The sequence below is a fragment of the Trichosurus vulpecula genome, chromosome 1 (assembly GCF_011100635.1).
Source record: "Trichosurus vulpecula isolate mTriVul1 chromosome 1, mTriVul1.pri, whole genome shotgun sequence".
Lineage (NCBI taxonomy): Eukaryota > Metazoa > Chordata > Mammalia > Diprotodontia > Phalangeridae > Trichosurus > Trichosurus vulpecula.
Genome location: NC_050573.1, coordinates 147,100,162 through 147,127,848, shown reverse-complemented (window position 1 = coordinate 147,127,848; position 27,687 = coordinate 147,100,162). Strand labels below are relative to the sequence as shown.

General features: G+C 36.7%; 1 protein-coding gene across 1 annotated transcript in view; it reads left to right on the top strand.

Annotated features, from left to right (window-relative positions):
* Positions 1–27,687, top strand: part of VPS13B (vacuolar protein sorting 13 homolog B) — a 1,100,792-nt gene that overhangs the window by 696,066 nt on the left and 377,039 nt on the right. Inside the window, 1 exon segment of the mRNA XM_036759288.1 lies at positions 4,778–4,981. Coding sequence (XP_036615183.1) covers positions 4,778–4,981 — 204 coding nt within the window.

The following is a 27,687-nucleotide window of genomic DNA, read 5'->3' as shown; positions in this document are numbered from 1 at the left end:
TTTCAATCAAATAAAATCAGATCTAAATAACTGGAAAAATATCAGTTGCTCATGGTTAGGCTGAGCTAATATAATAAAAGTGACAATTCTACCTAAATTAATTTACCTATTCAATGCCATACCAATCAAACTACCAAAAAATTATTTTATAGAGCTAGAAAAAATAATAAAATTCCTCTGGAAGAACAAAATGTCAAAGAATGTCAGTATTAATTTTTAAAAATGCAAAGGAAAGTAGCCTAGCTGCACCAGATCTAAAACTGTATTATAGTTTTAGAGCAGCAATCATCAAAATTATTTGGTACAGGCCAAGAAATAGAGTGTTGGATTGGTGAAATAGTTAAGTACACAAGACACTGTAGTAAATGATTATAGTAATCTATTGTTCAGTAAACCCAAAGACTCCAAAACCTACTTGACAAAACCTACTGGAAAATACTATGGCAGAAACAAGGCATAACACCTCATGCCATAAACCAATATAAGGTCAAAATGGGTACATGATTTAGACATAAAGGGTAATACCATAAGCAAATTAGGAGAGCAAGGGATAGTTTACCTGTCAAGTCTATGGAGAAAGGAAGAATTTATGACCAAACAAGAGATAGAGAACATTATGAAATGCAAAATGGATAATTTTGATTATATTAAATTTAAAAGGTTTTACACAAACAAAACCAATGCAACCAAGATTAGAAGGAAAGCAGAAAGGTGGGAAATTATCTTTATAGCAAGTATCTCTGATAAAGGCCTCATTTTTCAAATATAGTGAGAACTGAGTCAAATTTACAAGAATACAAGTTGTTCTCCCATTGATAATGGTCAAGGGATAAGAACAGGCATTTTGCAGATGAAGAAATTAAAGCTATCTATAGTCATATGAAAAAAATGCTCTAGATCACTATTGATTAGAGAAATGCAAATTAAAACAACTCTGAGGTACCACCTCATACCGATCAGATTGGTTAACATGACCAAAAAGGAAAATGATAAGTGTTGGATAGGATGTAGGAAAATTGGGACACTAATGCACTGTTGGTGGAGTTTGAACTGATCCAGCCATTCTGGAGAACAATTTGGAACTATGCTCAAAGGGCAACCAAACTGTGCATACCCTTAGATCTTGCAATACCATGACTAGGTCTGTATCCCAAAAAGGTCATCATAAAAGGGAAAAGGACCTACATGTACAAAAATATTTATAGCAGCTCTTTTTGTGGTGGCAAAGAATTGGAAATTGAGAGAATGACTGAACAATTTGTGGTACATGAATGTAATGGAATACTATTGTTCTATATGAAATGATGAGCAGGTAGATTTCAGAAATACTTGAGAACTTATATGAACTGATGCTAGGTGAAGTGAGCAGAACCAGGAAAAGATTGTACACAGTAACAGCATCATTGTGTGATGATTAGCTATGATTGACTTAGCTCTTCTTAGCAATGCAATGATCTAAGACAATTCCTCGAAAGACTCATGATGGGAAATGCTGTTCACATCCAGAGAAAGAACTATGAGGTCTGAATGCAGATCAGAGCATAATATTTTCACTTTTTGTTGTTTGTGTGGCTTTTCCATTTTGTTCTTTTTTTTTTCACAACATGACTAAGGTGGAAATATATTTAGATGACTGCACATGTGTGATGTATATCTGATTACTGTCTTGGAGAGGGGGGGTGAGAGCAAGGGAGGGAGAAAAAATTTGAAACTCAAAATCTTGTAAAAAATGAAGGTTGAAACTATCTTTACATGTAATTGGAAAAAAATACTATTTTTAAAAAATCAGAATTAAATAAAAAACAAAATTAAGATAGGCTGCCCAGAAAGATAATGAGTTCTTTATTGCTTAGGGGGCTTCCATATGACCTAGCTAACCATGTCTCAGGATATTATACTAGGGTCTTGTGTTTTTCAGTGAAGTTTGCCTTATTATGGTCTCTGTGGCCTCCCTCTTTCAGGTCTCTGAATGTCTGATTTCTCCAGCTTTATCCTGTCAATGGGAATGGTAGTGCCTAAAGTTTATATCTATCCTGTATACTACCTTATTTTCTGCTAACAGATTTAAAATGTTTGCATGAATTATTTTTAATTGAACATGCACATCACATGTGTTACATACATTTTAAAAAATAAGTTAAGAATGAAATGTGTTGGCACCAAACATGATTTCATTTTATAGGGAAATCTTGAATAAGTAAGCTCCTTCTACCAATGCAGGCAGGTTCCTTCTCTGCAACTTACAGTCTTAAACTATTGGCTAGATCACTGACTTGCCCAGGGTTACACAGCCAATATATATATATATATATATATATATCAAAGGTTTCCTCTGGCTTCAAGGATAGCTTTCTATCCCCTATACTGGACTGCCATTCATGTAATGCATAATTTAATTTAAAAAGCCAATACATTATAAAAGTAAATGCCAAACTCAGCCCTCAGAAAGTTTGAGATTTGGAAATTAGTATGTTAAGTGTATATGACCACTGCTCAAAATGTAGACCTCTTTTGGATAGGAAGAGAGGAATCTGTGGGAAATCATGTTTTCCACACTTGAATGATGCAAAGAATATAGCCCAATTTTAAGCCGAGACAAAACATGGGAAATTTCAAGCCCAAATGAAAAACTCTGAGGAAATTCAGTGCTTTTGTGGTTGTAATTTTGTGATTATGCAGCCTCTTTATATGCCAAGGGAAATATAAAGTCTGATGTTAATGCTGGGCTAGATTGGTTTGTTTGTCTTTTAATATAACTTGAATTCTGTTTCCAAACATAACTGTTTCCTCTTTCAGATGGATTTCCTAAATGTTTCAGTTCACCTTACAAATATATAGATATAAATATATTTATAGATTCTACTTAAAATGGAGTATTAGTTTAAAATAAATAAATGTGACTTTTATAGGGTGACCAATGCCCTGGGGGAATAAGATAGGTTGTCATGTGCCAGAATTTTGGCTGATTGTCAACATTTATGTAAACACACAAAGGCAAAAGCTTTCTGATATATAAAAGACTCTTGAGCCTCATGGTCTAATGATAAAGAGATCTTTATTTGTCAAGTGTTTCTAGGTTTGCATAGAACAGTACATGTAGTTACCTTTAGAGAAATAAATGGATTCTGTGCTGACTAATATAGTTAGTTTCTATGTTAAAGCAAATCTGTTTCTTTATTAGTAAATATTTAGAAAGATATATTTTATTTGAAAATCTGTCATGGAGAAGAGCCTGCATTTCATATTGGCTAGTAGGGAGCACTCACTCATATCCAAATGGCCTTTTGATGAAAAGCAGTCCTAATTAGTTTGAGATAATTGCCCCAGGCCTGCTAGTTTATAGGCTGTGATTCCCCAAAACTGTGAGTGAGTTATAAATCCAACAATAGCTGATTTTGAAAGAACTGAATAGATCTATGTCACTTAAATCTTTCTGGGTCTAAGTTTCCACTCTGTAAAATCAAGAGATTGGATTAGATTAGATTGATCTCCTAGGGGCCTTGTAGTTCTCATGTTCGTTGATGCTAAGACCTCAAAATTTCCTTCCAATGCTTAACATTCTGTGTTTCTAAATTTTGAATTATCTTTTCAAGCAATAGAACTTCATTCTTTCATGCTGTTGTATTTGTGAATCCAGATCTACAATTGTATTTCTCATTCTGATCTTAAAATAGAAAAAGATTGTCCTCCATCCTCACATGTCATTTTAAAGTATTATTTCCTTTTTTTTTCTTTTCTACTAAGCCAAAAAATAGGAGGAAAAATGTACCAACTTTTAAAATATTTTTGTTAATGAGCTGATTTGTTTTGAAACTAATATGCCTATGGTTTTTTAGTTCAAAATTTACTACACTTTATAAAGTCTAGAAACTTTTGAGTATTTATAGTTACCATGGATCATTTTGAAAGATAATGACAGACATCTTTTTTCAGGTCTTTATGTATAGATTTATTTACATCATTGATAGTGGAATCAGATTTGCTTAGAATGTCTATTAGAAGCCACTTAGTTTCTATTTGAGACTATAAATCTATGAGATCTCTTCTAGCACTAAAATTTTATGATATAATTACCTGAAACCATTTCATAGTACACTCTTACTATGGAATAGAGATGTGCAATTTTGGCTTTATTAAGTCATCAGTGTAGTCCCTTATAGAAAACACCAATAAATTAACAAACTATAGATTATAAAAAAAAGATAAACTTAAACTGGAACAAGATTTTTAATTTCTTTTTTGGCAAGGCAATCAGGGTTAATAAGTGCCTTGCCCAGAGTCACACAGAGCTACTTAAGTGTCAGGTGTTTGAAGCTGTATTTGAACTCAGGTCCTCCTGACTCCAGGACTGATACACTATCCACCACACCACCTAGCTGCCCCAGTGGGCACTTTGAAATTTGCGGAGTATTTTAACTGCCTTATCAGAGCTGAGGCTATTTCTTCAAAGATGTGGATGGATCTGCAAAAAACCCTCTCTAACATACTGGTAAAATATTCAAGGTGCTAAGGACAGTAGAACAGTATTAGCCTTATGTGTGAAAGGCATTATTTATTCGTGTTAAGTTAAATAAAAGTTTCAGGCACACCAAGATTCCTACATAGGTCATAATGTTTCTCCATTTCCTTTGATAGTAATGTCATAAAAGTGATCCATTCAACTTGAGCACCAATAAACAAAGAAAGCAACATTGTAGCAATGCTATTATACAAAAACACACATGGAACAGTGGCATGTTTTATTTTAATTCGTATGTGTTTTTCCTTTGCTTTACAGGAGAGCATTGAATTTAGGAATTCTTCGAGACCCTGGATCAGAAGTCGAAGACAGACAATACCAAATAGACTTACAGTCAATCAATATTGGTACTGCTCAGTGGGATCAGCTAAAACCAGAGAAGGAAAGTAGCAAAGGAGGTGTCCTGACAGAAAATGAAAGAAATTCTCAAAATCCAGCACTTGAATGGAATATGGCTAGCAGGTAGGAAATGATTGAGAAATTTTCTACATGCTCTAGTATTTCATATTCCACTTCTCTGACTTTCCCCCACCCCCCACTAACCTGCAAGCAGTAAGAAATACAATCATTAACATTTCCAACTCAAGTGTTTTCATATTGCTTCTACATTCTGCTATAAACATGAAATCAAATTTTGTAACTGGAGCCCGTGTTTTTGCTTAGAGACCTGCTATTCCTATCACTGGTAGACTGTGATTATCACAAATTTGAAGTTTGTCAGCATTTCCTTAATAACTTCCTTTTGATCAGCATACTATTTTCTGAAAGGTATCCACTGCAGGCTGAAAATAAGCATTTACATTTTCAGTTGAACGCATAGAATTCAGCCATAGGATGTCTTTTGTTTTGTTGTGTTACATTTTAATCTTTCATCTCTGCCTATAATAAGAAAAAAAAAAAAAACAGTAGCAAGTTTTATGTAAGTTGTGCTTGAACTAAAAGAGGGGGAAAATAACGATTTCTGGCCCTAGGCACTGTTTTGCTCTATTCCTAAATGAAAGCAGCTACACTCTCAGAGGCCATTTTTAATTGAATAGGCTTAAATGTGTACCATATGATGTGCAGAAAGCAACATACACTCAAGATGTAACATTTAATAGAAAGAGAAAAATAATATACATTAAGAGACTTTTGTATAATGACACTGATAACCAATGTGACCTTACATAGACCTGTGATTAGTAGTATATAGAACCCCCCTACCATTGCAGCCTTCAGGGATCTTTATTTATGGTTTAGTGACCCCCATGGGTACTTGAGTTTGTCAAAACTGCTCTAGGCAACTCTCTTAAGACTATTAGCCTTAGAGAAGGTACTGACTTACATTGGTAGTGGGAGTTTCCTCACCTAGCTGTTCCATATACTATTTAAATCACAAGTCTAGTTTCTATCCTGTCGTGTCTTATATAAGGTCACATTGATTGTCAGTGTTATTGTACAAAAGTCTCTTGATGCATATAGGAGTGATCATAGGAGTTCACTATATCAGTGATATCACAGATCAAGTCCCTATCTCTACATCTCGTGTATACATCTTCATCAAGTTGTCTCTACCATTGGCATTTTGCAGTAATGTCACTAATTAATAATAGCCATACCCTACTGTACTATCATGAAGTACTGGTGTAACATTCTGAAACTAATCACCTAAGACGCTGGAACCTATGAAACTAGATTCCCTTTGCCTGGGTCATGTTCTGACAGCACCACTGGGATGTGGGTGCTTGTAAAGTGTTTCGAAGAAAGTGGTCTGACTACAAAGATTGTACCTTGTCACCTAGCCTTATCCTTCATATTTTATGTTTGTGGTTTTTAAAAATTTTTTTAATTTTGGACAAATACTAAAAATTGAATAACAAGAAAGGAAAAAGAAACAAATTATAAACTTAAATATTGAACTTTAAAATAGGAAAAGAAGGGCTGGACATCAGGGACTTGCCTAGGGCTCTCCCCCAGGACCCTCCAAACACCCATAAAAATTGGCTCTGAACAAATTCTAGAACTGCAGAACCCACAGAAGAGCAGAGGGAAGCAGGGCTCCAGCCCAGGACAGCCTGAATGGTTGCTCGGTAAGGTCTATCCCACACGGGGCTGGGAGCAGAGTGGAGCAGAGCCCAGCGTGGGCTGCACCCAGACCAACCAAACCAGGAGCTGGGTGGAACAGGCCCTAGCACCCTGCATCAGTGAGCTGTGGCAGTTACCAGACTTCTCAACCCACAAACACCAAAGACAACAGAGGGAAAAACTGTGGGGGACAGGGTGAAAGGAGTTTGGGTTTGGCCACTGCCCCAGGGGCAGCAGAGGAGGTGCAGCTACAGAACTACAGCGGCAGTTGTTTCTGGCCCCAGGCCCACCTGATGGGAGGAATTAAGTGGTGGATCAGAGCAGGAGTGCAGAGCCTGCTTAGATCTGAGTCCAGTCAGGCTTGCAGTTCTTGGGGGAGGAGAAGCACTGGTGTGGCAGAGCCTGCTGTGTAGAAATAGCTCTGAAAACAACAGTGCAGGCCCTCAAGCTTGGGACAAGTACTCTACACTCTACAAGCAGTCATACCCTGCTCAAAAACTCAAGGGTCAAGTAGTTGGCTGGGAACATGGCCAGGCAGTGAAAACGGACCCATATTCAGACTCAGACTTTGGAATCTTTCTTTGGTGACAAAAAAGACCAAAACATACAGCCAGAAGAAGTCAACAAAGTCAAAGAGCCTACATCAAAAGCCTCCAAGAAAAACATGAACTTGTCTCAGGCCATGGAAGAGCTCAAAAAGGATTTGGAAAAGCAAGTTAGAGAAGCAGAGGAAAAAACTGAAAAGAGAAATGAGAGTGATACAAGAAAACCATGAAAAACAAGTCAATGACTTGCTAAAGGAGACCCAAAAAAATACTGAAGAAAATAACACCTTAAAAAATAGACTAACTTAAATGGCAAAAGAGCTCCAAAAAGCCAATGAGGAGAAGAATGCTTTGAAAGGCAGAATTAGCCAAATGGAAAAGGAGGTCCAAAAGATCACCTTAAAAATTAGATTGGAGCAAGTGGAAGCTAGTGACTTTTTGAGAAATCAAGATACTATAAAAAACAGAACCAAAGGAATGAAAAAGTGGAAGACAATGTGAAATACCTCATTGGAAAAACCACCGACCTGGAAAGTAGATCTAGGAGAGAGAATTTAAAAATTATTGGACTACCTGAAAGCCATGATCAAAAAAAGAGCCTAGATATCATCTTTCAAGAAATTATCAAGGAGAACTGCCTTGATATTCTAGAGCCAGACAGTAAAATAGAAATTGAAAGAATCTATCGGTCACCTCCTGAAAAAGATCCCAAAAAGAAAACTCCTAGGAGTATTGTCATCAAATTCCAGAGCTCCTAGTTCAAGGAGAAAATACTGCAAGCAGCCAGAAAGAAACAATTTGAGTATTGTGGAAACACAATCAGGATAGCACAAGATCTAGCAGCTTCTACATTAAGGGATCGAAGGGCTTGGAATATGATATTCCGGAGGTCAATGGAGCTAGGATTAAAATCAAGAATCACCTACCCAGCAAAACTGAGTATCATGCTCCAAGGCAAAATATGGATTTTCAACAAAATAGAGGACTTTCAAGCTTTCTCAGTGAAAAAACCAGAACTGAATAGAAAATTTGACTTTCAAACACAAGAATCAAGAGAAGCATGAAGAGGTAAACAAGAAAGAGAAATGATAAGGGACTTACTAAAGTTGGACTGTTTTGTTTACATTCCTACATGGAAAGGTGATGTGTATAATTCATGAGACTTCAGTATTAGGGTAGCTGAAGGGAATATACATATATATACATATATGCATATATATATATATATATATAGACAGAGGGCACAGGGTGAGTTGAATATGAAGGGATGATATCTAAAAAAATAAAATCAAATTAAGGAACGAGAGAGGAATATATTGAGAGAAGGAGAAAGGGAGAGATAGAATGGGGTAAATTATCTTGCATGAAAGTGGCAAGAAAAAGCAGTTCTGTAGGAAGGGAAGGGGGGGCAGGTGAGAGGGAATGAATGAATCTTGGTCTCATCAGATTTGACCTGAGGAGGGAATGACATACACACTCAATTGTGTATCTTACCCCGCAGGAAAGAAGGAGGAAGGAGGAAAAAAAGAGGGGGATGATAGAAGGGAAGGCAAATAGGGGGAGGAGGTAATCAAAAGCAAACACTTTCAAAAAGGGACAGGGTCAAGGAAGAAAACTGAATAAAGGGGGATAGGATAGGAAAGAGCAAAATATAGTTAGTCTTTCACAACATGAGTATTGTGGAAGGGTTTTACATAATGATACACATATGGCCTATGTTGAATTGCTGGCCTTCTTAGGGAGGGTGGGTGGGGAGGGAAGAGGGGAGAGAATTTGGAACTCAAAGTTTTTAAAGCAGATGTTCAAAATAAAAAGTTTTTGCATGCAACTGGGAAATAAGATATACAGGTAATGGGGCATAGAAATTTATCTTGCCCTACACAAAAGTAAGAGAAAAGGGCATGGGGATGAGTGGGGTGACAGAAGAGAGGGCTGACTGGGGAATGGGGCAATAAGAATATATGCTGTCTTGGAGTGGGGGTGGGGTGTAGAAATGTAAGTCAAACTCTTGTGAAAATCAATGCCAAAAACTAAAAATATTAAATAAATAAAAAAAATTTTAAAAAAAGAAAATGGCATAAAAACAAAAAACACAAACATAGAGGGGATTCTGGGAAGATGGTGGTAATAGGTAAGAAAATTTCAAGCTTTCAAAAGATTTTCCAAAAGACATCAAATAGTGCCTGCAGGTGAACAGAGGTGAAAATAAATAAAAGTAGGGGCAGAAGAGGGGTCTTTCTGGCATAATCCTAGAAGATCTGAAGAAAAATCCCAGGAGGAAGTTATCTCCCCATCAGTAGTAAACACCTTCAGGCTAGGGACCACTTAAATAACAAGCAGCAAGCCTTGGGGTTAGCTGGGTTGGGAGGCCATCTCTGCCCTAGCCACAGGAACTTTTACTTCTGGGACAGTGAGGGGAATATGGCATCTGAACTGGGGAACATCTAGGAATCCTTTGCTGACAAGGCACGCCAGACCCAGCTATGCTGCAGAGACATGGCTGGGGGCAAGAAGGAACCAGCACAAACTTGGAGAGTGCAGAAACAGTGGAGTGGGACACAGCTAGCTGTGAGCACTTAAGGAGACTGTAGGTCCTGGTTTGAGTTCAAGGTCAGAGGGGAGGACTAGAAGTGATTATAAAAACTAAACTACTACAAAAAAAATTGCACAGGCAAAGGAGAAAGAATCCGACCATGGAGAGCTATTATGGGAGTAGAGAAGACTGGGGTTCCTCCTCAAAGGAGGATATTGAAGCAAAGAAGCCCTCTTCTACCCCAAACAGTAATGTGAAATGGTCACTTACCCAAAAAGAATTTATTGAAGAACTTAAAAAAGAGTTTAAAAATCAAATGAGAGAGATTGAGGAAAAATTTAAAAGAAAAATAAGAATAATTCAAGAAAAACAAGATTATAAAAAGAAGGTCAACCAATTAGAAAAGGAGATCCAAAATCTTAAGTAAGAAAATGAATTCTTGAAAACAGCCAGCAAAGTTATAAGAGATCAAGAACCAAAAAAAAACCAAAATATAAAGAATGAAAAAACAGAAAAGAATGTGAAACATCTCATAAGAAAAACAAGTGATCTGGAGAACAGATCAAGAAGAAGAAACCATAAGAATAATCAGACTATCTGAAAGCTATGATCAAAAAAAGAATCTTGATATAATAATACAAGAAAAATTAAATAAAATTGTCCTGAAGCATTAGAATAAGAAAAGAAAGTAGAAATACAAAAAATCTACCAATCACCACCTGAGAGAGATCCTATGAGACTTCAAATCCTGTCTCTTCTGTTTTCTGTCCATGTGCCTTTGGGCAGGTCACTTCACTTCCCAGGAATCTGATTTCCTCGTCTGTAAAATGAGGGGATCAGATGAGATAACCAGAGGTCCCTTTTAGCTCTAATCTTAGGTGGACTTGTGTGAGATCCGTTGTGTGGATTAAAACTATTGTGTGACTCTTGAGCAGGTTGAGGCCCTTGATGCTAAAATGTGAGCTTCATGGACTGCCTAATACCTCAGATATAGAAATGGGGAAGTGTAGTCCCAACAAATAGATAAAGATTTGAAAAGAACTATAAGGAGAACCCTGTTTAATGACTGTGACTTATTCTGCTTTTCTCTTGACATTATATATTTTACTATGCAGTATGACCTGTATGTGTATCTGTATGTATGAAAACGAAATTGGATTTTGTCCATTAGTAGATTAAGTTTTAAGAAGCTGCCTGAGGCTCACAATGGTGGTGACTTGCCAAGTGTCACACCTCTAGTCATTATCAGAGGCAGGAATTCCTGACTCCAAGACTAATAATACTCTATCCTCTAGACCAGGAGCATCACATCCATGATAGCCCTATACTGACTTAGAAACATTATGTATTTTGTATTGTATTTTTATTTTCTTATAAAAATTTCCCATTTACATTTTGATCTGTTTTGAGGAATTTGACAACTCTACTCTAGGCCACCATGTCTCATTCATATACACATGAAGCATGAAGAGGTAAACAAGAAAGAGAAATGATAAGGGACTTACTAAAGTTGGACTGTTTTGTTTACATTCCTACATGGAAAGGTGATGTGTATAATTCATGAGACTTCAGTATTAGGGTAGCTGAAGGGAATATACATATATATACATATATGCATATATATATATATAGACAGAGGGCACAGGGTGAGTTGAATATGAAGGGATGATATCTAAAAAAATAAAATCAAATTAAGGAACGAGAGAGGAATATATTGAGAGAAGGAGAAAGGGAGAGATAGAATGGGGTAAGTTATCTTGCATGAAAGTGGCATATAGAAAAGGAATAATAGAATTTTAGAATTAAAAGGGTTCTCAACTCAAGTCAATAAGCATTTAGTAAGTACTTGTTATGTACCAGGCATTGTGAGTGCTGGTGATACAAAAAAAAAAACCAAAAAACAATCGCTACTCTCTTATGGGAGAGACTACATGGAAGCAACCATGTACAAAAGAAGAAATAAAGTAAATTAAAGATAATCTCAGAGGGAAAACATTAAAATAAAGGAAGACTGAGAAAGACTTCTTATAGAAGATGGAACATCCATTGAGATTTGAAGGAAATTGAAGAAACCAGTAGGTAGAAATGAGAAAGGAGAGAATTCTTCCTTGACCAGCAGAGACAGCCAGTAAAAATGACCAGATTTGATAGATGGAGTGCAATGCATAAGGAAAAGAAAGCAGTCAAGCCAGTGTCAATGGACTGCAGAGAACATGTTAGAGAATAGGTGTGAGATGACTGGATAGGTAGGAAGGAAGAGACTAACTTATGCAGGGCTTTCAAAACCAAACAGAGGGTTTTATATTTGCTCCTTGAGATGATAGAGAGCCGCTGCAATTTATCAAATTGGGGGTTTGGTTGACAAGATCAAACAAATAGTGTAATCTCAAGCAGAGTGGGACTTTTTGCCTTTGTTTTTTCTTTAGGAGTGCTTCTCAGCACTAAGGCAGTCAAGTACTTTTAATGAATCTTGCCTTTCAAATGTAGTGGCAAGCAAAGTGGACCTTTTGTTGTCTTTTGTTTTGGAGTGCTTCTTAGCACTAAGGCAATCAAGTGCCTTTAATGAGTCTTACCTTTGTTTAAATCAAGAGCCGATTGGAAACAATGTATATGATGTGGTTGCTAGTGATTAAAGATCCTTCCCACACCCCTTTTGCTAAGGGGGTGCTGAGCCCTCAGGGCCCTGAACAGGGTATATGAGCTCTGAAGTTTGCTTTTAGGGGGTACACTCATTGGAAGAGTGTTGGTGATTTGGCCAGACAAGACTCTGGGTAGCCATAGGAGCCCCCCTGGCTTTGAAAACTGTTTCAACAACCTGGCTAGCAGCTTCTGTGGGGGTATAAGCTTCACCCACAGCCAGCACCCAGAAAGCTGCCAACAGCACAGGTTCTTTCGATCTGCTTAATTAAGGAAAGCAAGGTGAAGGGGTTGACAAGCTTACTTTTAATTCAAATATCATTCAGTTAGTTCAGGGGAAAAAAAACCAGCACCTGAACTTCAAAACAAAATGCAAACAAATTACAGACATTAACAGACTTTATCTGATTCAAGTCCCAACAGATAGTTACCAGAGTTCAACAAAGTTTCAACATCCGGGTTTACAAGCTGGAGGGCTCCTTAACTACAGCTGCCGGAGTCTCCTCATCAACACCATCTCCAGAGCCCCACACAAATGGCTCTGTCCTCCCTTCTTATAGGGCTTCAGACATCAAACATCATCTGAATCACCAGAGCTCAGGCTCTGGTGATTGGTTCTTGAGTTGGCCCCTCCCCTTAGGACCCTGGGAAGTTCACATCCACATGGATTACATTAACACCTAATGGGGTTTGGGCCTGAGGCTTAGCACCTAGTAAAGCTCACTGAGATAAATTGAGTCACTCAAATAAAACAAAGGCCATTCTGGTTACAAAAACCCAGATGTTGTTGCCTCTCTCTCTGGTAACTATGTAGGTAATGTCCTGCTTAGACAGCTATAGGCCTGTCTGTTGCTTTCTATGTGTTATTTGCTGTTTATATAATTTCTGCTTGTAAATTCTGTTTGTGTTTTCCCTGAAGTTCAGGCTGCTGACTTTTTCCCCTGAACTAAGTGAATGATACATGTATGTTTCACTAAAGTGAAATTGCTGACCCCTTAAAGTTGCTTTCCTTAGAAAAGCAAATCAAAGAACATGTGCTAGCAGCCCTCCTCTGTGCTCTTATTGTTGTTTTTGTTGTTGGTCTTTTACCTCCATAGCAGCTGCTTAGCAACATCGTTGTTACAAAATAGAAAAACCCCTCCCCTTCTTGTAAGATGGGTGAAGGGAAAGATAGTGGGGGCAACTGAGTGATATGAGATGAGGTGGAGGGAAGAAGAGGGAGTTCTCTGAGAATGATCATCTAGACTAACCTAGAAAAGTTAAATGAGATCTAGGAAGGCTAAGTAATTTGCTTTTCTCCCGACTCTATTTTGCCTCTGCCTTCCTCTCTCTGTCTCTTGCACAAGCTCTCTCTCTCTCTCTCTCTCTCTCTCTCTCCTGTATATATAGATATAGATATCTCTCTATATATACACAGATACATTTTAAATATATATATATATATATATATATATATATATATATATATATATATATATATAATGCTAAAGTTCATTTTTTTGGCCATTCGCATTTTTTCCTCTTTCACTTAGCAACCATTTTTGCTGCATCTGAGTTTATTTTTATGACCTGTGAAAATGACATGCTAGCAACTGGGAGAACCTATCCTGATAACTGCCATGTGTAGATTGCTAGTATTTTGTATGCATCATTGGTCACTGTTGGTGTTTTACGTGGTACTTAGGGTGTCTTGGGGAATTTTTTCTTGTGATTTCCTTAGTGTAGCTAAGACTTTGTTCTTTGATTTAGCATTAATAGTTTTCTTATTTTTAAGCTGCACACATATAAGTTGAATGGTTCTGCCACAATGTGTTTTTTAGCTCAGTGTTCTTTCATATGTTTCTATGTCCCATTTTCTTAGGGTTTTTTTTCCAGAACTTTCTGTTTTGTTTATAGTAGATACTTAATAAATGTGTGTTGAATAGTCAATTCAACAAGCATTTATTAAGTTTCTCTTGTGTGTGAAACACTATGATAAGAAATGGGAATACAGGGAAAACAAACCCAAAATCTAGTTTGGAGAACAGAATTTTTAATTGATAACTTAATACGGATACCATCAGAAATGCAGTTCTAAGCACTCCCTCATTTGAATTTTTGAAAGTATAACTATCTAGTGGTAACCAGGCAGTGAGCTGAAGAAGAAAGCATGCTGGATCTTGGCTCAGAGGTTCTGGGTTCAATTTGGCAATTCAGATGGAATATACATTTATCAAGTACCTTCTGTGTGAAAACCCTTGAGGAGATAGAGACAAAAGTGAAACAGTCTTTGCCCTCAGAATATTTACGTGAGAGGAGATAGATTGTTGGTTTCTCTACTGACTACCTGTGTGACTTTTAGCAAGTCATCTGACTTCTCTAGGCCTCCATTTTCTCATCTTTAATATGAAGAAGCTAGGACCTCTAAGGTCCTGTCTAGCTCTAAATCTATAGTTCTATGTTTTAAAGCAACTTAAATAAGTAACAGTCATCATTTTGAGAAATTAATTACTCTTCATCTGTATCTAAGTTTTTTCATCATAAAATGTCATACCACATTCAAACCTATAATGTTGGCTTTATTTGTTTACAGTCGGGAACAGAAGGAAACTTCCAAGCTTATTCTTCTCAGTTATGAAGAAACTAGCTAATGTGTACTAAAAAGGATTACCATAGGGAACTGACTATTGCCAAAGGTGACATCAACCCATGTTTTCATAATCCTTTTTTTAAAAATTCTCCTAAAGGTTTTCACAGGGGTGGGAGAATAGGATTTTTCCTTTCTTGGTCCAGTTTCCTACAAACCTACATAGGGTTTATTGTTGCACCCTCCTGTGCTCCTACTGAGAAGTTAGACACTGAAGGCATAGGAGCTCTACCTCTGCATGTGTGTCACTCTAGTTTTATGTGGTACAATGGAAAAAGTAGCTGACTTGGAATAAAAGGACCTTGGTTCAAATCCCAGGTCACTTAACTACCTGTGACCTTGGACAAGTCATTTAACACCTTCCCTACTCCACCCCACCTTAGAGTTCAGTTTCTTCATTTGTAAAATAAGAAGCTGGAATTGGATGACAAGGCCCTTTTTGCCTTTAACTCTATGATCTCATGATCCCATGCCAGGGATTTCTTTGTGAGGGTAGAGGGAAAACTTCATTAAACATTTTAAGGGTATCACCAGTCTCCTAGAATTTGGACATCAATAATCCTGTATAGTTATCATTAATGTCTGCATTACTGGCCCTCCAGCACTGCAGGATTCTGAATAGTTAAGTAAATACCTAACATATTGTATTTACTAAGGCAGGAAAGTGTCTTAGCCTGTTTTAGCAACAACTTTAAGCACAAGGATTGAATAGTGTAGTGGAAAGAGATAAATGATAGGATTTAAAAGCCCAACTGGGTCTGGAAATACATGACTTACTTGCCAAGTGAAAAGAGATGGCAGCCAAAGGAAACACTGGTTTAGGATATAAAGTCATTTGAAATATTGAAAAGAATGATAGAAGATTATTAACAGTCATCACCTCATAAAGAAACAAAGAAAAACTATAAAACTTTTGGGGGAATTATTGGGTTTGTGAAGACACAAATTTGTTTCCATTTCTTAGCTGAGTGGCCAGGGGCAAGATACTTAACCTTACAAGTATTAATGTCCTTATCTGTAACGCTGGGATTAATGACCATTTTAACTTACATACTTGTTTTGAAGTTCAAATGAAATCATGTATATAAAGACCTAGGCAAACCTTAATCTTGTTCTCAGCTAGCAAACAAACAAAAGTAGTTAAAGACTACCCCATTTTTCAAACATTCTAATAATTTGAAGTTTTCTCTGTGTTTGGGTTGGGTTTTTTTTTTTTTAATTAATTTCACTGAGGTTGAAAGTAAGTGTGATTGTGTATTGTAATATATTGCCTTATGGCTTTTTTTTCTGATTGAGCAGTTCAGTTCAGTTCAATAAACATTTGTTAAGCACCTACTATGTGCCAGGCATTGTACTAAGTCTTGGGAATACAAATAAGAAAAAGGTCTCTTGCCTCAAGGTGTTTGCAATCTAATTGGGGAAGACTACACACTAGAAGAAGCAGGAAAGGGGTCAGGGATGGGGAGGAACCAGGATGTAACTGGTACAGTAGGAGGGATGCATCTTGTTCCATGAAGTTCAAACAAGGCAGAGCAACAGATGCAAAATGGAAGGGCTAAAAGTCCAGTTCTGTCTTCTGTAAAGGAAGGCTTTGAGAGGAGTTTGGTACTCAACTCTCCAGCCCTCATCAGAGGAGAGAGGCGGTTGAAAGAGGATGGTGTCCACTGAGGCTTGAGTTAGCAGCATGGTGGCAAGATTAGTAGTGATGAGCATATCCTTGATGGAGCATCTTATTTTGTGGAGTTGAAACCAGACAAAACAGCAGATGCAAAGTGGCATTTATCTGAATGTTCCCATCAGTGATGCAGATCACAGTCCAATCTATGACCATCTGTCCTATGTGACCTTGGTCATTGTCATCCCATAAGTTAATCAAAGGGGGTCCACCTAACTGCTGGAAACTTTCTCTGACTTCTAGCATCTACTAGATACCTATAGAGTCTGTCTACCTATTACTCCTTATCTTCACCAAATAACCAGTCCACTTTTTTTTTCTTTAAATCATAGATGTCCCTGATGATGTTCTTAACTAATGTTTCCTCAGTGGCTGATTTGTTATGTGTCCTCATCCTTCTGACCTATCTGCTGTATTTGGGACTGGTGACCACCCTCTCTTTCTATATAATATATTCTATCTGTACTTTGGTGATCTACTCTCTCCTGGTTCTCTTTCTACCAGTCTGACAGCTGCTGCATCTCTTTTGCTAGTGCATCATCCATATTATGCCTCATAACTGTTCGTGTTCCCCAAGGCTCCATACTAGGCTCTCTTTTCTTTTCCCTTTACACTCTATCAGTAACCTTATCCAATTCCACTGGTTAGCTATTTTCTCTCTGCAGATGATTCCCACATCTATCTTTGTAGTTCTTATTTCTCCCCGAGTTTCATGTCTTCATCACCACTATTGGACATTTCAAACTGGATGTCATAGTGACATCTTAAATTCAATGTGTGTGTGTGTGTGTGTGTGTGTGTGTGTGTGTGTGTGTGTGTGTGCGTGTGAGAGAGAGAGAGAGATAATAAGAATACAGGCTGATGGTGGTGGTTGTGGATATTCTTTTATCAAACTTTTCGGGGAGTCATAAGTTGAGTTTTTTTGGTGCCTTTAGCATCTTCCCCTCCTTCAGGTTCCTCCTAAATCAGTCAGTCAAAGCCCTCTCAATTATGTCAGCTCCAGAATGGATGTCTGTATAAACTTGATCTAATTTATCTGCTTTTTCCATCTTTGTACTTTTTAATATTATTTCTCCTTCTCCTATATGTATATCCAAAACTATGATATTAGCATCCAAGTGTAATAGCTACATTGTTTTTGATTGTGAAGTTTTTTTATAAAAATCTTTGCAAATATTTTCAGTTCTTTTCTGCGTTTCTTCCTTTCGTCCTTCTCTTTCATCCCCAGGATGACTTTACTTACTTGGGTCTCTCATCAAGCTTTCTTAAAAACAGTTTTTATCATTCTCTGTTTCTGTCTGCTTATGAGGTGATGACTGTTCGTAATCTCCCATCATCTTTCTTTTCAAGATTTGCAAGTGACTTTATATCCTAAATGAGTATTTCCTTTGGCTGCCATCTCTTTTCACTTGGCAAGTAAGTCAAGTGTTTGCAAACCCAGTTGAGTTTTAAAATCCTGTCATTTAAATTCCTGTCATTTTCATGGTATTTTGCTAAATAAAACTGTCTTGTCCACAAGTAATGAAGAAATGAAAACTACATGGGGATGTTATTTTCTTAATCTATGGTGAATCTCATGGAATTGAGAGTTACTTTTCCCTAACTTCACCCCATTCCTCTCCAAATGTCTTTAAAATAGAAAGATTTATAGATATGATCACTTAAAAATAGGTTCTATGATGTATTACTTTGTAGAACTTAAAATAATAAAATTTGTTTTAAACAAAAAAAGTTCTAATATTTCAAGGCAAATCGTAAGATAAAATATGAAGGAAGACGACATAGCATTAACAGAAGTCAAAGCTACATTTACAAAGCAGTAATCACAAAAAAAATTTGATACTATTTTAAAAATAGAAATCTAAATTAGTAAAACAAATATACAAGAAGGAAACAGAGGTAATCAAGAACTATACTATAGTGTTTGATAAAACTCAGGAACATAAATTACTGGAGAAAAAAAAATCCCTTTTTTTATAAGATGTGATAGAAAAACAAGAAAGCCTTATAGCAAAATTAGGTTTACCAACAGCTTACACTATATCACAGAGTAACTACATAATAGATATACATCTTGAGTGTAAAAAAAGTAAAACATAACAAGATTAAGTTTATTTCATGGTAAATATAGAGGTAGTTCCTAATTAAGCAAGTTATATAGGGAATAATAAACTGAATAGTCTTAACTACACATTAAGATTTTTATACTAATAAAATCAATGAAAGCTATTAGAAAAACAGAAAAGGAATACTATTTGCATAAATTATTGCCAATAAAATTCTCATCGTCAGAATATATAAGGAATTAGCATACCTCTTTAGCACTAAAAAGCCATTCTCCAGTGAGTAAGTGATGAAAAGGTTTGACCAGTTTTCAAACCAGTGCTTGCAAATGACTAACTAGCGCCTGAAAATATGCTTCAAACATTTAGTTAAGAAATACAGATTTTTAAAAAAGCTATGAGGTTTTATCTTATTCCGTGCGGATTGATGACAAAAGTTGACAAAAAATTGGAAAAGACAGTGTTGGAAAGTTTATGGGCAGACAGATACACTGATGTAGTTGATGGAGCTATAAAGGAGTCTAACTATTCTGGGTATCAATTCAGAATTAAGCTTGAAAAAAACAATGAACTATCCCTACCCTTTTACCTAGAAATCCCACCATTGGGCATATACTTGAAAGAAGTTGAAGGAAGAAATAAAGCTTCAGTAAACCAAAATTTTTACAGTATTTCCCTGTGAGGGAAGAAAAAGCTGGAAACAATTGGTATCCCTTGATTGGAGGATGGCTGCACAAGCTATGACATCTGAATGTAATGAAATATTATTGTATAGTAAGAAATTTAAAATATGGATAATTCAGAGATACATGGGAAAATATATATGAACTGTTAAAAGTGAAGTAAGTTGAACTAAGGAGCAAGATACACAATGACTACAATGATGTGAATGAAAAGAAGTAATGAGTAACTAAAAAACAATCTTTGAAGTTCCTAGAGAACAGATAATGAAGCATATACCCTGCCTCAAGGCAGAGAGTTGAGAGACTGGCTACTAGTATAGAATAGTGTGAGATGTAATCACGGTATTAACAAATGTTTTGGTTAATTGTTATCCAGTCAAAGATGTTAAAAGTGACTAAACAGGTAGACTGGATAAGGACTGAACTCTGCCAGTACAGGAAACTCCTAAGTGAGGAAACGCCTATCTCTCAATGCAAGTTGGCACCTTCTCTGAAACACAACTTGGGAGAGCTGTCTAGAGCAGTAAGAGGTTAAGTGACTTGGCCTAAGTCAGGTAGCCATTATGTATCAGAGCTGGGACTTCAGCCTAGATCCTTCTAGCTCTGAGGCTGGCTTTCTATATACTATGCTGCCTCTTATGGACCCATTCAGTCAGTTATATCCTTTTATTGGATATCTATTATAATTATTGTTTTCTATAATTAGTGAAAGCTACAATATTTATTGTTGTTCTTTATTGTACTATTCAGAAAATGAAGCTGTGAAAGAAAACTGTAGGATCATATATTTAGAGCTAGAAGTGACCAGAGAGATCATCTAATCTAACCTCCTTACATTGCAAATGAGAAAATTGAGGGCCAGAAATGTTAAGTTAGTTGCCTGAAGCCACAGAAGTAGCAAATCCAGTGATTCCAAATCTAATGCTCTTTCTATTATACTGCAATGCAGAGCCTATAAAGAAAAAAATAATTTTATTTCTATCTATCTGTGAAAGCACAACATCCATGTAAAACCTTCTGCATCTATTTGTTAGTTTTAATGATTTTTGATGCATATTTTCTGGGTATCCTCCAGCAATTTACTTCTTATAACACTAATCACAGTCTGATTTTGCAACATCAGGCCCACATGACAAATACCAGATGTTATATTTTTTTAAAGATACTTTAACATTCATTTTTTAAAATTTTGAGTTCCAAATTCTCTCTCTTCCTGCAGCCCTTCTTCCATCCATTGAGAAAGCAAGCAATGTGATATCAGTTATACATTTGAAGTCATATAAGACACTGTCACATTAGCCATGTTGTTTAAAAAAAAAAAAAGAAAAAGAAAGTGAAAAAATGTGTGATATTTATTTCTTAAATGAAGCAAATTTTTAGGATCATAGATTTAGGGCTAGAAGGTACCTCAGTGGCCATTGAATCTAGCCCTCTTGTTTTACAGAGGAAGAAAACAAGCCCTAAAGAGGTTAGGTGACTCACCAAGGGTCAGACAGCTGCCAGATACCTGAGGTGTGTTTTGAACTGTAGTCCACCTGAATCCAAGTCTAGTTCCCATGCACTACACCCTTCTTTTTGTTTTGCAAATTTCAGTGCACCCCTCAGAGGCATAATTATACTTGGACTGTGCAGGGCTAAAGAATCATTTTTTTCATATTAACATTACATTTTAAAAAATAATTGAAAACAAGTTAAATAAACTTCTGTAAGTTTTTGTTTGTTTTCAGTAGTGTGTATTTCTTCCTCTCCTGCTAGAGTGTTCATATCTTTTTTTTTAATTCCTCAGAGTACTGCATACTCCACACATATTTTTATGACACCTTTCCATGAATAAGCATACATACGTGTGTGCGTGTGTGTGTGTGTGACAGAAAGAGAGAGAATTTGGAAAGACTAAGGCAGAAATAATTGATAGTTATAATAATCTTATTCTAATCTGAATTGACAACCATTGCTCTTAAACAGGGGAATTAAATGTCGTGTTTTGTAATGTAGTGGTTGGTTCCTTTTAAATAATTAAACTTTGACTACTTATTTGTTACAGGGTGTTTCTTTTTCTTTTAATTTCTCCATGAGGACAAGGAGAGAGAAAAACAAATGCTTAATTAGGAATAAATAAATCAGCTATAAGGTTAGCTTTTAATGAGAGTCCTGTTGTAGATATGGTAAGCCCTGCCTGAGCTGTGCTACTGGCTGTGGAGGAACATCTCTCTAGAACAAGTCAGAGGTAGGGATCCTTCTAAAATGGATGGACTATTAATCAAAGGACCTTGAAAGGGCTTGAAAATGGAATTTAAAATGTAAGAATACTTCTAACTTTGGGAGGCTTTTTTTATGGAACATAGAAAATATCTGGTTTTCTAGTAAGTACTATATTCCTTAAAATCCTCTGGTGATTTAAGTTTAAATGCAGCAGATAACCCCAAGTTTTTTAGTAAGTATTGAAAGTAGGCAATAACAAACTAGAGCTCTTTAAGATTATATTAAGCTAACCTTTTCCTGTTGTATGAGGTCATTTAGAGAGAGGGCTTTGTAAATTTTTCTTTTAGAAATGGGGGCTCAAGTTCAAGTCAATGCAGGAGTTCCATATATGTTTAACATTAAAATGTATCAGTTATAATAGTACCTGGACTGTACACAAACTCTGAGTCATGATCCCATTGGGCCTTACAAGTTCAGCAAAACTGGGCTAGATCACTATTTGAATGTAGGTATGCCAATAAGCATGCCTTTTGAATGCTGTAAAAAGTGTTGCTACTGATTTAGTAGGCTCTGCTTTCCTTTGCAAGAATATTAGCCAACAATTCTCTCATTAATTTTTTTTTCTGAAGAATGCGAGTATTCAATTATATGGTGTTTTCATTCTGCCTACCTAGATTTATGCTGAAATGTTAGTTGACTGCACCGTATAGAGAAGTATACATTTTAAGTTGTTGCTCATGCTGTATCATTTATTTGGTTATTCTGTAATTCAAAGGATAGTATAGATGTGTTTATAAATTCTTTGTTCAAGGTCAATTCTTTGGGAGATCACATATGAAAGGAAAATTCTATTTTCCCTAAGTACATTGCAGACTCTTAACTCTTACCCTGTTCACTAAGAATTAATATAGTTTTGGCTTGCTTTCGTTATTTCTCTGACCACCTATTATATCCTATGTTCACTTTGTTTTTTCCTTTTGTCTTTGTTTTCTCTCTTTCTCTGGTTATTTTAATTTGTGTCTTCTTTGGGAATATCATTTATTAAAAGGAGTTATCTAGGTTTAAGCCTCAAAGACATAACTTGATTTTTATAGAATTTTTATGTCTTTTTTAAAAAATTTATTTAATATATTTGATTTTCAGCATTGATTTTCACAAAAGTTTGAATTACAAATTTTCTCTCCATTTCTACCCTCCCCCCCATTCCAAGATGGTGGATATTCTGGTTGCCCTGTTCCCCAGTCAGCCCTCCCTTCTGTCACCCCACTCCCCTCCCATCCCCCTTTCCCTTCTTCTCTTGTAGGGCAAGATAAATTTCTATGCCCCATTGCCTGTGTATCTTATTTCCTAGCTGCATGCAAAAACTTTTTTTGTTGTTGTTGTTTTTGAACACCTGTTTTTAAAACTTTGAGTTCCAAATTCTCTCCCCTCTTCCCTCCCCACCCACCCTCCCTAAGAAGTCAAGCAATTCAACATAGGCCACATGCATATCATTATGTAAAACCCTTCCACAATACTCATGTTGTGAAAGATTAACTATGTTTTGCTCCTTCCTAACCTATCCCCCTTTATTGAATTTTCTCCCTTGATCTTGTCCCTTTTCGAAAGTGTTTGTTTTTGATTACCTCCTCCCCCCATCTGCCCTCCCTTCTATCGTCCCCCCCCTTTTTTATCTTCTTCCTCCTTCTTTCCTGTAGGGTAAGATACCCAATTGAGTGTATATGGTATTCCCTCCTCAGGTCAAATCCAATGAGAGCAAGATTTACTCATTCCCCCTCCCCTGCCCCCTCTTCCCTTCCTACAGAACCACTTTTTCTTGCCACTTTTATGTGAGATAATTTACCCCATTCTATCTCTCCATTTCTCCCTCTCTCAATATATTCCTCTCTTATCCCTTAAATTGATTTTATTTTTTTAGATATCATCCCTTCATATTCAACTCACTCTGTGCCCTATTGTGTGTGTGTGTGTGTATAGATATAGATATATATACATACATATATACATACATAGACACACATATGTATATATATATATGTATACACACACACACACACACACACACACATATATATATATATATATATATATATATATATATATATATATATATATGCATATTCCTTTCAGCTACTATGAGATTGAGGTCTCATGGATCATACACATCATCTTTCTATGTAGGAATGTAAACAAAACAGTTCAACTTTAGTAAGTCCCTTATCATTTCTCTTTCTTGTTTACCTCTTCATGCTTCTCTTGATTCTTGTGTCTGAAAGTCAAATTTTCTATTCAGCTCTGGTCTTTTCACTGAGAAAGCTTGAAAGTCCGCTATTTTATTGAAAGTCCATATTTTGCCTTGCAGCATGATACTCAGTTTTGCTGGGTAGGTGATTCTTGGTTTTAATCCTAGCTCCATTGACCTCCAGAATATCGTATTCCAAGCCCTTCAGTCCCTTAATGTGGAAGCTGCCAGATCCTGTGTTATCCTGATTTTCTTTCTGGCTCCTTGAAGTATTTTCTCCTTGACCTGGGAGCTCTGGAATTTGGCAACAATGTTCCTAGGAGTTTTCTTTTTGGGATCTATTTGAGGAGGCGATCTGTGGATTCTTTCAATTTCTATTTTACCCTCTGGCTGTAGAATATCAGGGCAATTCTCTTTGATAATTTCTTGAAAGATGATATCTAGGCTCTTTTTTTGATCATGGCTTTCAGGTAGTCCAATAATTTTTAAATTCTCTCTCCTGGATCTATTTTCCAGGTTAGTGGTTTTTCCCATGAGATATTTGACATTGTCTTCCATTTTTTCATTCCTTTGGTTCTGTTTTATAATATCTTGATTTCTCATCAAGTCACTAGCTTCCACTTGCTCCAATCTCATTTTTAAGGTAGTATTTTCTTCAGTGGTCTTTTGGACTTCCTTTTCCATTAGGCTAATTCTGGCTTTCAAGGCATTCTTCTCCTCATTGGCTTTTTGGAGCTCTTTTGCCATTTGAGTTAGTCTATTTTTTAAAGTGTTGTTTCCTTCAATATTTTTTTCAGTATTTTTTTGGGTCTCCTTTAGCAAGTCATTGACTTGTTTTTCATGGTTTTCTCACATCCTTCTCATTTCTCTTCCCAATTTTTCCTCTACTTCTCTAACTTGCTTTTCCATCTCCTTTTTGAGCTCTTCCATGGCCTGAGACCAGTTCATGTTTTCCTTGGAGGCTTTTGGTGTAGGCTCTTGGACTTTGTTGACTTCTTCAGGCTGCACGTTTTGATCTTCTTTGTCACCAAAGAAAGATTCCAAAGTTTGAGACTGAATCTGGGTGCATTTTCGCTGCCTGGCCATGTTCCCAGCCAACTTACTTGACCCTTCAGTTTTTCATCGAGGTATGACTACTTGTAGAGCAAAGAGTACTTTGTTCCAATCTTGAGGGGATGCGTCGTTTATTTCAGAGCTACTTCTATACAGCCAGCTCTGCCACCCCAGCACTCCTCCTTCCTCAAGAACCACCAACCCGGAGCTGACAGAAATCTTAAGCAGGCTCTGCACTCCTGCTCTGATCCACCACTTAATTCCTCCCACCACGTGGGCCTGGGGCCAGAAGTAACTGCAGCTGTAGTTCTGTAGCTGCACCTCCCCCGCTGCTCCTGGGGCGGTGGCCGAACCGCGAACTCTGTCCCCCGCAGCTTTTCCCACTAACCTTCTCTGTTGTTTTTGGTGTTTGTGGGTCACGATTCAGGGTGCTAGGGCCTGTTCTGCCCAACTCCTGGTCTGACTGGTCCTGCTGCCTCCCACGCTGAGCTCCGCTTCCCTCCACTCTGTGCACGATAGACCTCATCCAGTGACCATCCAGGCTGTCCTGGGCTGGATCCCTGCTTCCCTCTGCTATTTTGTGGGTTCTGCAGTTCTAGAATGTGTTCAGAGCCATTTTTTTATAGGTTTTTGGAGGGATGTGGTGGGGATCTCATGCAAGTCCCTGCTTTTCAGCAGCCACCTTGGCTCCGCCCCCAGAATTTTTATGTCTTAAAAAAGATCAATGTCAGAATTTAAAAGTGTTTCATAGGTCATAGGATTATAGATTTGAGGCCAGAAGATACAGTGAAGTTCATGTAATCCAGCCACCTAGTGGCTTGGACTGAAAACAGGTCCTCTGACTAAAGATCCAGTATTCATTTCCCCTTCCCAATATTACCCCAATTATTCTTTGCTTATCTAACTGTACTATCTTATTATAATGTAACAAGATTATACATTATACAAGATTATACATTATAATGTAACAAGTATTTGACAGGTCTACAAATCACTATTTGGAATGTGTTTATGAATGGTAATTTATTCATCTCTAATACCAAAACAAATTTCTCGTTCTTTGTTTTTGGTGGCCATGCATCATGCACTGTTACTTTTATTATTACTACTGGCCTTTCTTAACATATGGTTTCTTAAAATGTAGTTCTTCAACTATTTTAACGTCTCCAAAAGAGTTGTACCTAAATATATAACAGATGACCAAATGAACCTTAGAGTGGATGTACTATGGGTACAGAAAGATGATCACACCCCTCGCAGTTATACATTTTCATTAGCTCATGTGGTATACACCTGTACCATTGTACTTAGTAGCAAGAAGAGAGATGTAGTAATATGAAAGTGAACATGTTCTTTTTTTCCTGTTTGTGATCAGCTCCACCCATGGCTTAGCTTCTGTTAGCATGCATAATTATTTCGTTATTATTTGAGACAAATGTTAAGTACCTCTCAGCCTTTCATCATCACCAAAAAACATTTATGGAACACTTCTTTGCACCTGGGCCAGCCCTAGGTGTTATACAAAAAGAATTGCATAGTTCCCATGACAGGCTGTTGTCAACTTTAGAACACAACAGACACTCATTAATTTCAACTGTATTCAGGAATCTTCTTACACTACTTTTGTCTCTGTTATACAGTTTTTATCATAACTTACCTTATACATATATACATGTAAACATACATATATATGTGTATATATACCTATATATGTATGTATATACACATATATATAGATATGTGTATACACACACACACACACACACACACACACACACACATACACATATATTCTAATTTAGTTGCTCCTAATCTAGGGACTGAAAATCCTGGGAGGCTTGGGAGTGGGAGGTGGGGGGAGATATTTCTTCAAAGAATTCATTTAATGAAATGGCTCAATATAGTAATAAAGTAACTACACCTTCTTTTGGTTGGAATACATTATTTATCCAATCTATAGAAGGTGTAGTTACTTTATTATTATACTGAGCCATTTCAGTAAGTGAATGTAACAGTAATTTTCAAAATATTTTATTATTCAGATTATTCAGATTCATATTTTAAAGTCTCATTTATGAAGTTTTACTTAATCTTTTTTGATTATTCAGCCTATCACTCATATTTCAAAAATAATTTTCCAAAGTATCTTTAGTTGTTTGCCAACCATTTTGCTATTTACTGTCAATAGTTATCTGAACCTAAAAAACTGTTCTTTTAAAAGTGCTCTAAAAAGTCAAAAACTGTATCTAACCCAACTATTCCTTACCATTGCAAAAAAAAAAAAAGAAAAATATACTAAAGAAGCAACATAAGAAATGGTCTAAAAGAGGAACAAACACTCCATAATGTAATTCCTGGTTCCCCACTACATTCTCCATTTTGTTCTCGGTGTCCTTCTTTCCAATATGGACCCTGGGCTCCAGGTTCCACACAATATTGGCTAGGATCATAGAAACAGAGAGACTAAGAGTATTAACAAGGCTGGCAATGCTCAGTAAAGGACTTTCACTGGCCACTTCAGTGCCTTTTGCTGAACCTGAGAGTTTTTCCACGACCAGTGATTCCACTACACTCCTGTATCCCATGGCAAGCAAAAGTTCAAAACTTTACCAAGCCCAGGGACATAATTGAGATAAAGTAGCCTATCTTGGAGGAGGAGAAAGGCTCAGCATCAAGATCTGCTTCATTGCTCTCTGGAAGAGAAAGGAACAGACTTTGTGGATGAACCCTAAATGGGAAATTATGTATAAACTCAGCACTTTAAAACAACCAAAAAATTTCTTTTAAACTAAACTAATAACAGCTTAAAAAAGAAAAGAATTTCCCAGTTAGGTCCCAGATTTGG